The sequence below is a fragment of the Gigantopelta aegis genome, chromosome 15 (genome assembly GCF_016097555.1).
Source record: "Gigantopelta aegis isolate Gae_Host chromosome 15, Gae_host_genome, whole genome shotgun sequence".
In the NCBI taxonomy this organism is placed as follows: Eukaryota; Metazoa; Mollusca; class Gastropoda; order Neomphalida; family Peltospiridae; genus Gigantopelta; species Gigantopelta aegis.
The window spans coordinates 44,328,148-44,343,863 of NC_054713.1; the positions used below are offsets into that span (position 1 = coordinate 44,328,148).

Consider the following 15,716-nt stretch of genomic DNA (forward strand, 5'->3'; position numbering starts at 1 on the left):
GTGTGGATTTTGACGGGAAGGATAAAAGAATATATGAATGTATATGCATTAATATATGTGGAGTGTCACCGTTTTCGCCGTGATTGTATTAGCTTATGGTTTAATGGCCTTATGGAAATATTACTTAGACAGCATTGTTTATATATAACAAAATGGTCTATTCTTCTCTAATCTAAACCTTTCTCTTTCCTATTCATGTTGTTTATCTACTCTCTACACTCACTCGCTCCTCGTCGTCTTTCTCTTTTTCTGTCTTTGGCTCTGTTTCTCTGTTTGTATTTCTCTATGTGCGTCTGTCTTTCTTATTTTGTCTCTCTCTGTGCCCGTCTGTCTACCTGTCTGGCTCTGGGGGTTTTTTTGTCTCTGTCTTTCTCCTCCATTATATCTATCTCTGTCTCTTTGTGTGTGTGTGTGTGTGTGTGTGTGTGTGTGTGTGTGTGTGTGTGTGTGTGTGTCTCTCTCTCTCTCTCTCTCTCTCTCTCTCTCTCTCTCTCTCTCTCTCTCTCTCTCTCTCTCTCACACACACACACACTCTCTCTCCTCTATCTCTCCCTCACTCTCTCTGTCTATCTATCCGTATCTTTGTCACTCTCTTTCTGTCTCTCTGTCTTATTCTTTAGCTCTCACAGTTTCTCTCTGTCAGTCCCTCCCATCTCTCTCTCTCTCTCTCTCTCTCTCTCTCTCTCTCTCTCTCTCTCTCTCTCTCTCTCTCTCTCTCTCTCTCTCTCTCTCTCTCTCTCCCTTTATCTCTTTCCCTCCCTCCTTTTTTCACTGTCTATCTTTCTCTATCTTTTTGTCTGTCTGTCTGTCTGACTTTCTGTCTCTCTCTCTCTCTCTCTCTCTCTCTCTCTCTCTCTCTCTCTCTCTCTCTCTCTCTCTCTCTCTCTCTCTCCCTCCCCCTATCTCTCTCCCTCTCTCTCTTTCTTCCTCCCCCGCGTCTTCCCACGCAGTGTGTCGTTAATCTGTCAGTTTACGCACAACGCGTAATACTCGGCCAACCATACCTCAGAACACATATGCAACAAGCGTACCATAATACCTCTAATTAGATTGTAGAGGAATAACCGAATGTCGCGGTACAAATTATTCAATTAAGCGACGTGGTCATCATTTTGCGTGAAGGAGTTGCCCTTCAGTGTGAGAATGGATGAATCAGGAGGCGCACGTGTTTATTAGAACTGAATATTAACAAAGATACTTTGACCGCAAAACTCAAACCTTTTTTTCGAGAATAGTGTCAAAATACGTGTTAATCTCTTTATTAGTAGTGGACGGACGGACGGACAGACAGAGAAATAAAATTATTTATTTAATACAGATAGATAACAAATAGATAGTTAGTTATATAGATAGATCGACAGATAGACAGATGTATAGATAGATAGACAGACAGACAGATATACGAATAGATAGACATATAGATAGACTGATTGATTGACTGATTGATTGATTGATTGATATGTGGACGGACGGATGAAGAGACAGACAGATAGACAGAGACAGACAGACAGAGAGACAGAGAGCCAGGCAGAGAAACAGACAAAGAGGGGCAAACAGACAGAGACAAACAGACCAAGATGGACATACAAACAGGTAGAAATGGACTGACAGACACACAGAGACAGATATACAAAGAAAGACAGACAGACATACATACAGATAGACAGACACACAGACACACACACACACAGCCAGATATACAAAGACAGACAGACAGACTGGCAGACTGACAGACATACAGAGACAGATATACAAAGACAGACAGACAGATTATCTGGAATAGCTCTGTTTGTGCTCTTGTCGTGAGACATACAGACAGACACACAGACAGACTGACTGATTACCTGGAATAGCTCTGTGTGTGCTCTTGTTTTGAGACATCTTACACTGGTCACACAGACAGACAGACACACACACAGACAGACAGACAGACAGACAGATTACCTGGAATAACTCTGTGTGCAGACAGACACACCGACAAACAGACAGACACACAGACAGACATACAGACACACAGACACACAGACAGACAGACACACAGACACACAGACAGACAGATTACCTGGAATAACTCTGTGTGCGCTCTTGTCATGAGACATCTTACACTGGTCACACAGACAGACAGACAGACAGACAGACAGACAGACACACAGACAGACATACAGACAGACAGACACACAGGCAGACAGACATACACACAGACAGACAGACAGACACACAGACACACAGACAGACAGATTACCTGGAATAACTCTGTGTGCGCTCTTGTCATGAGACATCTTACACTGGTCACACAGACAGACAGACACACAGACAGACAGACATACAGACAGACAGACATACATACAGACAGACAGACAGACAGATTACTTGGAATAACTCTGTGTGCGCTCTTGTCATGAGACATCTTACACTGGTCACACAGACAGACAGACAGACACACAGACACACAGACACACAGACAGACAGACAGACAGACACACAGACATACATACAGACAGACAGACATACATACAGATTACCTGGAATAACTCTGTGTGCGCTCTTGTCATGAGACATCTTACACTGGTCTGCCCATTTCTGAGCCACAGCCGCCAGCTTCTTATCCCATTTCTGAGAAAATTTAAAATAAAAACACTTGTCATAAAAATAAAATTCAGCGAAACTTTCAATAAAAATATACAAATCATCTGTAAGAAAAACTAAATTCTATAAAGCACGTCTAATAAAAATTTAAAGGACCACTTGATATAAAAACTAAATTCACAAATTATGTATAGCAAAAAGCAAAATCAGAAATCGTATGTTATATAAAATAAAAAGTAATTTCCATGAACCAATGAACTGAAAACAAATATTTATAGTTTTAAAAAGATGAACAAATAGTGAAATAATTGTAGTGGTGTCGTTAAACAAACTAAACGTTTATCGTTTAGCAAGATAAATGCAATTATACATCCCTTAAAATCGCACACCCTAGATTGAGTTCGTGAATATGAACACTAAATTTGCTTAATCTACAAACCTCTAACATGTAATTTGAATAAAGTTACAATTCAATTAAACAACAGTCTGTCACTTTACAATGGGAAACATACCCTTAAAAAGTGGACTAGGCCTCGCCTCCATAAACGTTACTTCTCAAAGGTACATACGTTATCAAAATTATGAAGAAAAAAAATCTATTTTGTGATATTACAAACACCGGAATGACTAGAAACACTTCGAATGTTTCAAAATGGATAATCTAAACAATAAATTCTATTTAATGTCTGATTTCAATTATCAAAAACGTCTCTAATAGTGAAACATACGCCGTATTGTTTATAAACTAGGGCCTGTCACTTTAAACGTATTGCATGTCGGTCGCTGCACACGTAATGCAATCTCCCTATCGTCCCAAACCAATTTGGCTGCAAACAATGCTGTACAGAGTTAAATCATACCGCTAAAGGCAAACATTACTTTGTTTTGATTTTGTGAAGTGAAGCGACAGGTCGCAATAATATTGGAAGTCTTGTTGTAAACACGGGCTGTATTTAGCGTCCAGGAAACACCGTGTGTATAATCCTGATGAAATTAGTCGTGTCCCGGGATTAAAGGTCGCTGCCCGACATCAACATTTACTCCGGGGGTTGCACAGCATCATATATGTTTCCATTTATTGTAGAGCAACTTTTGTGTTGAAATACATTTTGCTTAAATTATCGGAACTAAAATGAACTGAACTTGACTTACGCTTAGGACGTATACCTTCGACGGAATTTGAGGTTCAACAATTGCAATGAACAGTATTGGACAGTATAATTGTTTACCAAGATGGTAATGATATAAAAACTGATATAAGCACATAAATACATACATATTATATACAGACATACAACATACATACATACATACATCATACATACATACATAGATAGATACAAACATACATACATACATACATACATACATACATACACACACAACCTCGACATACATACAATATATAGATATTCATACATCAATACATACTAGCCAGTGCCAGGTAGATTGTAGGCCCCATGCATATGGTTGAGTTAAAGAGCTTCCTTTTTATGGAAGCTTCGATAGCTCAGAGCGTATTGTGGTTAGTCTTGCAATTTGCGGGCGATTCGGTGCTACAGGTTCGAGTCCCAGCAACGGCATGGGACAATTTGTGAGGCCAGAAAGGATTTAATTATCCCCTGCGCCAGTGCGTTAATATCTATGTATGTAACAGTCAACCTCGACATACATACAATATATAGATATTCATACATCAATACATACTAGCCAGTGCCAGGTCTGCCCACTGTTTCATGCACGTAAGCAGGATCGACCGCGTAGATTGTAGGCCCCATGCATAAGGTTGAGTTAAAGAACTTCCTTTTTATGGAAGCTTCGATAGTTCAGAGCGAATCGTGGTTAGTCTTGCAATTTGCGGGCGATTCGGTGCCACAGGTTCGAGTCCCAGCAACGGCATGGGACAATTTGTGAGGCCAGAAAGGATTTAATTATCCCCTGCGCCAGTGCGTTAATATCTATGTATGTAACAGTCAACCTCGACATACATACAATATATAGATATTCATACATCAATACATACTAGCCAGTGCCAGGTCTGCCCACTGTTTCATGCACGTAAGCGGGATCGACCGCGTAGATTGTAGGCCCCATGCATAAGGTTGAGTTAAAGAACTTCCTTTTTATGGAAGCTTCGATAGCTCAGAGCGAATCGTGGTTAGTCTTGCAATTTGCGGGCGATTCGGTGCCACAGGTTCGAGTCCCAGCAACGGCATGGGACAATTTGTGAGGCCAGAAAGGATTTAATTATCCCCTGCGCCAGTGCGTTAATATCTATGTATGTAACAGTCAACCTCGACATATATACACTATATAGATATTCATACATCAATACATTCATACATACATACTACAGGAAGAAACCCGACAGCACCCCTTTCACGGATGTTCTGGTTAAATACGTAGGTGCAGTTTATGCCTGTGGTGTGTGTATTAATGATTAAGATGTCAGATATTTGTTTAAAGCCGCACACCCTAGTTCCATCCAGCGAAAATAAATTATAATTTGGTTAATCTACAAACCTGTAACACAATTAGATCACGTTTTTATCAAATGGAGTGAAAAAGCAGGTTTTATATCGATAAATACCATGGGAATCCCCATGTTCCAATTGCTTGAAATAATTTTGAAAGTTAGTATTCTGATGTCACCGGTAGATGTCGCTCGAAGCACAACAATGCCTAAGTCACGACAAATTTCACAGAGTGCGCACAGACTTGGGGTGCATTCTTTTCACCTCTCCTGGACATGTTCCAACTGTTCTGTCCTGGTTGTATCCCCTGTCCAGATATCGTAAGACTTAGCAAAATTATTGGTTTTAAGGGTTTGTAACGTTTTGTATTGAGACATTTACTTGTCTGAACTTTATTGTTACTGAAAATGTTCACGAACTGTGAAGAAAAATCTTACAAATGAACAACAACAAATCGGATGTTGATTGCGCGAACCGTGCACAAGAAAACAAACCGAACCAAAATGATAACGGTCACGTGGTATACCAACGTCTGTGACATTGAAATGGAAATATCCCGTCTAAAAATAGATTAGACCTTGTCTGCTCAACGGTTTTTTCTCAAACGTGCGTCCGTTTTTAAGAAATACGAAAAATGCATTTTGTGGTATTACAAAAACCAGGATTACCAGGATTACCAAAAAACACTTCAGGTGAATGGAAATGTATATTCTAAATAATAAACGGTAAGTAAAGTGCAATTTTATTTGTGAAAAAATGGGTTTAATAGCGAAAAACAACGCCGTAATGGTTAACAACTAACCGTAACTAGGGTGTGTCCCTTTAATATCAGTGAACTGGAAAATGATCAATGTACTGGTAGTTAGCATCAGACATAGGGTTAGTGTTGTATCAGAGCGGGGATCTTTGCCTACACGGTGCTACATCTCGTAACTTCCGGTTGGACATCACTGTCTTGTATTAAGTAATTGTTAGCTATAATTTGTTTATATTTTGTGCCAGTTTTGCTAAATACATCTGTGAAAAATTAATAGCCGTTTGTTGACACTTTGATAGTAAAACAGCTGACATCAAAATCTTCCACTGTCAGTGTTTCTGCCAGAGGGTAAAACAGGTATGGCGCCATACCCAAATTATTTTTTGCAAGTTAACATTTAGACAAAATTAATGACTCTTATCATTATTGTATGATTATCTTAACCCTAACCCTAAACCTAACCCATTTTCTTTCTGGGGGAGCCCCACCCCCTGTTGACTGTGTTTGCATTAAATTCCATAGAGCCATACCCAAAAATATCTTTCTGGCAAAAACACTGACTGTGCGTCACATCACACACTGTCCGCACCGTCATCGAAACAGGCTCCCAACTAAACCGAGCGGTTAAAGGGACACACCTGAGTTTGCTGCAATTTTTAAGATGTTATCGACTAACAGAGACATTTCAACGATTGTAATTACATATCAAATATATTTTTCTGCATAAAATATTAGTGGATGTACATTAAACGTGTTTCTGATCGTTGTAATTGTATTTCCTAAAATATATTTTTTCGTACATACAAAATTATTTGAAGACAAAATCTAGTTTGGGTTTCTTACAAATATTAAGATGACCAAAAACCTATTGAATATTATTATAGACACTGATATTCTAAACAAGAAAATATATTTAATATGTAAGTTTAATCGTAGAAATATTTTATTAGTCAGAAACATCTTACATTGCAGCAAACTCAGGAATGTCAGTTTAACAATACAACTTATAAACAGTTGAACAAAACAACACTGTAATAGAATTTACTTAGTTACATTGTGTTACAATTTATTGCCAGTTGGCAGTGGCGGATCCAGAAAATCCATTTAGGGTGGGTGCCAGTGACATGAGGTGGAATGCCAAGGGAACTTTGAGGGAGGTTTGTAGGGGGATCGTAAAGAAATGAAAATTAATATATAATAAAATTATAACTATCGCAAAATTTAAATACGCCTCTTGATGGTTAACTTATTTTTCGCCGTAAAACGTTTGTTACAAGTTTGTTTTGTTTAACGACACCACTGGAGCACATTGATTAATTAATCATCGGTTATTGGATGTTAAAGTAATGCTGATACATAGTCATCAGAGGAAAGCCGCTACATTGTTTCTAATACAGAAAGATATCTTTTATATGCACTTTCTCACAGACAGGAAAGCACATACAATGGCCTTTGACCAGTTGTGGTGCACTGGTAGGAACGAGAAAAAATCAGTTGAATGGATCCACCGAGGTGGTTTCGATCCTGCGACGCAAGCACCTCAAGCGAGCACTCAACCGACTGAGCTAAATCCCGCCCCTTTTCGCCGTAAAGTATTTCAATAAGTATATTAGTTTACTATGTTTAGACTTAAATATGTCTACACCTATTGTATGACTACACATTAATGTGTGACGATCCCAGCTTAACACTACAAGAAAATAGACTCATTTTCAAAGCAGTCCAACATTTCATTGGTGAAAAAGCAAACGCTTAGACTGATAAAACCGTTCACGTTTCTCCTTTATTATTCTTGTTTCTCAGGTTCCAGTGGCGTAGGAAGGTGTCAAAAAAGTGGGGGACACACTTTTATATTTACACACTTTTACACTATTATAAAGCAAATATAAAGCAAAATATCTGAAAAGTGGGGGGCACATGACCCACTTGGCCCCCTCCCGCTTCCTACGCCAGTGGGTTCTAATTTATATACAAATATTTATATTTTGACAGGTTAAAAATTCAATAGTTTTACTTTTCTCAACACTAAGTTCACTTCTTACATTTTTCTCAACTCGTCCATTATTAGTTCAATTGTATAAGGTATGGAAAGGAAAGGTATTTACATAAGCGATGTCCGTTGACCAATCACATCTGTTAATATATAAACAGAAATAAATAACGTTTAAATCAAATACTTTGCTTATAAATAATTCCGCCATTTTTAATACAATGCTATCTTAACTTGTATCGTGAAAAATTAAAGTTTGTTTTGTTTAACGACACCACTAGAGCACATTCATTTAATAATCATAAGCTATTGGATGTCAAACATTTGGTAATTGACATTTTTCCATTAGTAGCAAGGGATATTTTATATGCAGTATCCCACAGACAGGATAGCGCATACCACGGACTTTGATATATCAGTCGTGGTGCACTGGCTGGAACGAAAAATAGGCCAACGGGTCAACCGAGGGGGATCGATCCAAGACCGACCAAGCATCAAGCGAGCGCATTACCAGTGGGCTACGTCTCGCCCTTGACCAGTTATTAATTACTTCAGTTGTATAATGCAGGAAAACGTCTTTATACAGACTATGCCTGTTGACCAATTCCATATGCTAATATATAAACAGAAATAAATAGTGTTTAAACCAAATACTTGGCTTATAAATAATTCCGCCATTTTGAATATGACGTCATCTGAACTCGTATCGTAAAAAGCTTTTCCTTCTCAAGTTCACCAGTAGTAAACACGACTTCCGACGTCATTAGACCGCTATTGACAACAGGAGAAGTACACGGTTTAATGGCAGAATATTTTCCAGTGTATCTCGAACTTCGACATACCAGTATCCATCGGAAAAGCTGTAGGTGAAATGTCATTGTTTCTCTGCGACAATTGAAAATTAACCCAGTTTTCGGAGGAAGTGAAACACTGGGGGTTATGCTCCTAGTTTCAGAGATAACGGAAGGCGTCTTTTACTATCCCATTTCCGCACACAATTTGTCATCCTGTTTGTAGTAGGATCTGACCGCGGTGTATGCTCGTAAATCTGTGTGTAGGAGGATCTGACCGCGGTGTATGCTCGTAAATCCGTGTGGAGGACTGCCACTTTAGAGCGCACACTAGTACATGCGCCGAAAACCTTTTTATAGCGTTCGTATATAAAGGGATATCTGAATGCGTACAATGAAGGTAATGCGTGCAGTTTACAGAAATATTGTACAGATTATTTTGAGTAAATTGCCCTTAGATTACTGAATGTATTTTAAAGAAATATTATGCAGATTATTTTGAATAAATTACCCTTTGATTACTGCGTGCATTTTATAGAAATAGTGCGCAGATTATTTCAGAGTTTGATTGAAAACATATTTTATTGCATATAATCTAGACATGTATATACAAAAGGATTGGGCACAAGTTATCCAACTTACGAGGCTCTCTCCTAATTACAAACATTAAATTGTACAATTTTCAATAAATAAATAAATAAATAAATTAAAGTAAACGTTTGTGAAAAAACGATTGAATAAATTGAAAGGACAGAAAAGAAAAAGAAAGAAATAGAAATAATCGACGGTTGAATGATATTCATTAACATTTTATCTTCTCGGACCAATCTAATTAAAATTAGCTCCACTATTACATGTGGATCTAACAGCATTCCGTTGGAGCTCATGTCCAGTTGGCCTTTCATTCGACCAATCAAAACCTTACTTGCAGTGATTTGAAAAGAATTTGAAAACATTCGCGATTATGCCGAGGGTATACGAAATGATTCGGGTGAGTTACGAAATATGCCGGAAACTAATTGCAATATAAAATTGTATATAAAATTCGTTTCAAGACGAAAAAAACCCGTGATGGATAGCATAACATCTGTTTATACTAGTATACAATCCAGAGTTTATTATTGCATTCCCCCCCCTGTTTTTTCAATGTAGAAATAGACCAACAAGTTCGCCTATTGCATAAACAGTCTCGCCCTGTATTTTTTGAATATGCATGCTCCTGAATAACGCTATAAAAGGCGTAATTGGTCGATATTTAAATTGTTATTTATAGACGAAATGTCACCTGCTGTTAGATTTACTGGTGAGACCAGTAGAGCTAATTTTAATCAGATTGTTCTCAGACAGACCAGCTGGTAAGTAATAAAAATATAATAGTAAAAAGTGACAACAAATAAATAAATAATTCAGCACCATGATATAACGGTTTCTTAGTCAAATCGTCGTGTCTGTTTTATGTATTTGTGAACATGCTCTAATATGTGTTTATTGGTATCATCATTAAACGTGTCTCGACCATTGTGACGGAACATGCTCTTATCTTTTCGCCTGTGGCGATGTTAATTGTTTTAGAGGGCCGTGTGCAGCTTGGATACGTAATACCTCCGCGCGACCGTACCCCCTAATACACACCCAGACCAGGTGTGGAGGCCATGTGGCCAGTAGTTACGTAATAACTCAGGTAGTGCGGTTTTACGACCGTGGTTTCTGGCGAACTAGGCGACAGTAAGTCTGGCCATCTAAGAGAAAATACCGTCTCTGGGAATTGTGGCAATATCACATGACAGGTGAGGTACCGCGTTGTGCCCCCAGGCGATATTCGCCGTCTCTCAGATTTTTGAATAAATAGATAGGATTTTAGATATATCGGGGAGAAACACTGGAATGCTCCCGGGGAACGTATGTCCGTATGGACTGGTAAATATATATTTCTGCTCTGTTGTATAACCTTGATGTGATTGATGTGACTTTAAATATTTTAATACTGTATTATACCAATATTATTTAGACAGTGTTTCCGGTAATCTGACGAAGTAAATTGTAGGCTTCACTGCTCTAAAATATTAAAGCTAGCCGGTCCTCCTAGAGGACCTAGGTACACTGTAGGTTATTGTCTTTATGGTGATATGTACCAGTATTAATTCTGTATTATAAGGTTACTGAATGAGCAGTTAAAGGTTAATTAAAAATTAACCAGTTAGGAATAGAGTTGTAATTCCTTTATTAATTAAGTTCCCCTGGCAGCGTTTCTCAATTATAACACGTGTGGGTGTTGTGTCACGGTGAAGTGATTAGAATATTGTGTAAACTAGACACCTAGAGATTAACTAATTAAGTGTTTAGCTCTGGGTTGTTATTATATTGTTGTTGCTAATTAACTACTGCGGCAAGAACATTTGTCAGCGTAGTGTTAATACAGATTCCAAAGAGTATTGTGTTTTGTTGTGTTTTCTAGTGAACTAAACGTGCTATATATATATATATATATATATATATATATATATATATATATATATATAAGATCTTATCTCTGATATACATAGAGCCGAGCCACTCGGGTATTAGACTGCCCGATACAGAGAGATCTAATAGATATACAGTTAGAAGAGATATTTGGATAATCGTGTTTTATTCAGTTACGGGTATTATAGATCCCCGTGACAACCATTTAATATCAACTGAAGATTAATTGGTTCAAAACTGTTTAGAGATGTTAAGAGAATTGGTCTTTTGCTGGATATAAAATTGACATTCAAAGAAAGCACCGTTGAGTTTACTATAGGTATTTTACAGCAATGTGGCTCAAATTATTGTACGTGCGAAGTACCTATACGGTTAAAGTGTGTTTGGTTCTTATCTGAATGATCAAACCGTATTCCGTGAATAACATTTCTGCACAAAGATGTCAAACATTTTGGTAATTTTTGACAAGCCGTCTTCGAGAAAACTGGCAAAATTTTCATTAATAGCAAGATATCTTTGGTATGCACAATCTCACACAGGACATCACATACCACGACCTTTAATATAACAGGTGAAGCTATTGAATAGCATGGGGTAGGTAGACAATAAATAAGAATGTTACCATGGAAACCATGTCTGCAGCTGGTGGTTTCACGGACGCTCTGAAGTCGTTATGTAGTTTTTCTATGACGTCAGCTGTTGCCTTGTCAACGCCTCGTGCCTCAATGCCCGGATGACTGCCAAGGCACATGGTGTGTCCCGGTATTTCCTGATATTCTGGCGTGCACGTGCTTTTCTGAAATACAAATTAGGTACCGTGCTACAAACGACGTGAAATAAGTTCTGTTTTAACTTCTTAATTGGCCGTTACATACCATGTATCTTAAAAACGAAAGTTAGTTAGATAAGCTTTTCAGATGAGATAAAAGATATTTAACGTTCACGAGAGTATTTCATACATATTACTAATTACCAAGATTAAAGGCGCAGTGCATAGTTTGAACCCGTGCAAACACGACAGGACGTTTGGTTAATCTATAAGGAAGGAAATAAATGTTTTATTTAACGACGCACTCAACACATTTTATTTACGGTTATATGGCGTCAGACATATGGTTAAGGACTATACAGATATTGTGAGAGGAAACCCGCTGTCGCCACTTCGATTAGCAACAATGGATCTTTTACATGCACCATCTCACAGACAGGATAGTACATACCACGGCCTTTGATATACCAGTCGTGGAGTACTGGCTGGAACAAGAAACAACACACTGGATCTGAATAAACATGAAATAGGGTGAAACAAGAGTCCATGATGTTGAAACGGGGGAACATCCTCTCTTAAAAATACACAACCGTTACTTGTCAGACGCACGTGCGTTTTTAGAATTAAACAAAAATGCATTTCTTGGCATTACAAACACCAGGATGACTATAAACACTTCAGTTGTACGGATATGGATTATCTAAACAATGAAATGCAAGTAATGTTTGATATCAATTATCAAAGGCGGCTTTACTAACGAAACATACGCCGAAGTGTTTAAAAACTAGGGTCTGTCACTTTAATAGTGAAAAATACGCCGTAGTGTTTAAAAACTAGCCGGAAAATAAATTGAAACGAAATGAAATTAAACTACCATTAAAAAGGACGGTTTCGGGTTATTCTCCCAAAGTTGTGAAATTCCACGTAATCATATTAAAACGACTGCCCATCGGTGGTTTATCACATTTCACAGCTCTACATTATACACATTGTATATTCAAAATGGCGGCCACCACGTGTTAGGTTTTGTTCTGTGACCCGTTCTTAAATTGACCTGACTGTGCCTTAGAACACCTGTGCCAAATTCCATGCTTTCCTGAAAGAAGTGAACGATTATTCTGCTTCGCCGCTGAGCTATATGGACCACACTCTCGGTAATAAGGTGACAATAGGGGGGGCCTACAGTTGTTTCATGATCAATGTTTTATTTTCACCCCAATTTAACATGATTACTGATCCAAACATTCCAAAAAGTGAACGTAATGAACCAAACATCATGGATATAAAATAAGAGAAAAAAAAGTCATTAAACAACTTTTTTTTCCCCATTGTTCGCGTGCTGGTGTTATGGAGTATATCCTGTAGTTAAAAACTCCTACTTGCCATTTCCATTGAACCACGTAAATGTTGTTTTGTTTACTTTTCCAAATGGAAAATGAATGAGTACGGTCAACGGACCGACAACTCTTGGGTATCATTTTCATAGATCGTTTGACCGGCCTCGTCATATACGGGGGCGGGACGTAGCCCAGTGGTAAAGCGCTCGCTTGATGCGCGGTCGGTTTGGGATCGATCCCCGTCGGTGGGCCCATTGGGCTATTTCTAGTTCCAGTCAGCGCACCACGACTGGTATATCAAAGACCGTTATATGTGCTACCCTGTCTGTGGGATGGTGCATATAAAAGATCCCTTGCTACTAATCGAAAAGAGTAGCCCATGAAGTGGCGACAGCGGGTTTTAACTCCCTCAATATCTGTGTGGTCCTTAACCATATGTCCGACGCCATATAACCGTAAATAAAATGTGTTGAGTGCGTCGTGAAATAAAACATTTCCTTCCTTCCTAGCGGGTTTCCTCTGTATGACGGTGTCATGACCACATGCTTGACATCCAATAGCCGATGATTAATAAATCAATGTGCTCTAGCGGTGTCGTTAAACAAAAACAAACAAAGAAACAATCATCATATGCGACAAAAGATACTGGAAGGCATCTTCATGAATATTAGCATAGCAATTTTCATCTTGCACTCAACAAGTCGAGTAATTCTGAATAAGTGCAGCATAGCTAGTGTGTGTCAACACCGCAAGCAACCTTTATGCTAATTAAAACAAACTGTATCAAATAGAAATGTCAACAAAGCCACCGTTAACTCTGTGACGACTGAAATTTGATGTTCATTCAAAATGGCGATTAAAGTTTATTTTGTTTAACTACACTAGTTACTACTGGAGTACATTGATTATTAATCATCGCCTATTAGATGTCAAACATTTGGTAATTTTGACTTAGTGTTAGAGATAAAACCCGCTACATTATTTTTTCTTAATTAGTAGCATATTTTATATGCTCTACCGCATAGACAGGATAGCACATATCACGGCCTTTGATATACCAATGGAAATGGGGATTAAACAAATATAATTTCAAATGACAATGTTAACTTGCTCAACACATCATTAAGTAGAGATGATTGGTATTGAAAGGAAGGAAATGTTTTATTTAACGACGCACTCGTATTTACGACTATATGGCGTCAGACATATGGTTAAGGACCACACATATTTTGAGAGTGGAAACCCGCTGTCGCCACTTTATGGGCTACTCTTTTCGATTAGCAGCAATGGATCTTTTATATGCACCATCCCACAGACAGGATAGTACATACCACGGCCTTTGTTACACCAGTTGTGGAGCACTGACTTGTACTGAAAGTGTCCTTGTGTTCTTGATTTGCGTAGTTCGTGTTTAATTTCCACTGTCATGATTTTCCAGTTGTTGCGTTGACCGCACATATGAAAATGGATTTGGGGGATTTCATGTTTTTCTCTCTCTTTTTTTACTGGTTTGGACTGGTAATACTAACAATGGGTCCAAGAATATTTTGAAAATTAAAAACATTTTGCAACACTTCTAAATTTCACAGATGCGTGGGTGAAATATCACATCTTTGGGAGAATGACCCTTTCTTTGATTTAGAGGGTCACCCTCCAATAACTACTAATAACTAGCCATTAACCACTGTCCTGGGCAGACAGCCCATATAGCCTGAAGTGTGCGTCCCCCAGGTAGGCGTGCTTGAACCTTATTTTGAATACGATCATGGAAATAAAATTGAAGTGAAATAAACGAATCGTAACATTACATTTGTAACGATGTATGCTAGGTGAAGACTGTCAACTGTCACGACGAAGTTGGTTAGCTCGATGGTTGCGTTGTAATTTCCCCAACTTACGACGGGTGCGCTCGAAATAACAACTAATGGGTTATACGACGAGAATCGATTAGTAAGAGCACTCGGACTAGCAATTGGACAGTCGTAGAAATCGTGACAGCAGAATATTGGCCAGTTCTTTGCTGGCAGTTGGCAGTCTCACGCTGGCATAATATTACACGTTATCAGATGGAATTTACAAAAATGCAAAGAATATTAATTGTGTTTTATTTTGAGCTCACCTCCTCCATTACACCCTGTATCGATGGTTCTCTTTCCAGGGACTGCATGACCGTGGCCAGGGGCAGGTCCACGTTTCGACTCCCCACCGACGGGTCTTTGAATCCGATGCCACCTTGCCTAAGCTGTACCCGGAATGTGTCACGTTGTTCTGCAAGAGACGACAGACACAAAACCTTGAACATTTAATGTGACATTTAGAGGAGAAATATTTCTTCACGTGTGTGTGTGTGTGTGTGTGTGTGTGTGTGTGTGTGTGTGTGTGTGTGTGTGTGTGTGTGAGAGAGAGAGAGAGAGAGAGAGAGAGAGAGAGAGAGAGAGAGAGAGAGAGAAAGAGAGAGAGGGAGGATATAATCATGGTAGAAGTAACCTGTGTGGCAGCATCGAGTTTCTACGCTCTCTGTCTCTCTCTCTCTCTCTCTCTCTCTCTCT

The 15,716-nt window shown here is 38.6% G+C and overlaps 1 protein-coding gene across 1 annotated transcript in view; it reads right to left on the reverse strand.

The window, feature by feature from the left end:
- Positions 1–15,716, reverse strand: part of LOC121390745 (cysteine-rich venom protein-like) — a 99,731-nt gene that overhangs the window by 36,386 nt on the left and 47,629 nt on the right. Inside the window, exons 2-4 of the mRNA XM_041522648.1 lie at positions 15,287–15,435; positions 11,684–11,857; positions 2,523–2,613 (exon numbers count right to left, since the gene is read on the reverse strand). Coding sequence (XP_041378582.1) covers positions 2,523–2,613; positions 11,684–11,857; positions 15,287–15,435 — 414 coding nt within the window. The remainder of the gene's footprint in view (positions 1–2,522; positions 2,614–11,683; positions 11,858–15,286; positions 15,436–15,716) is intronic.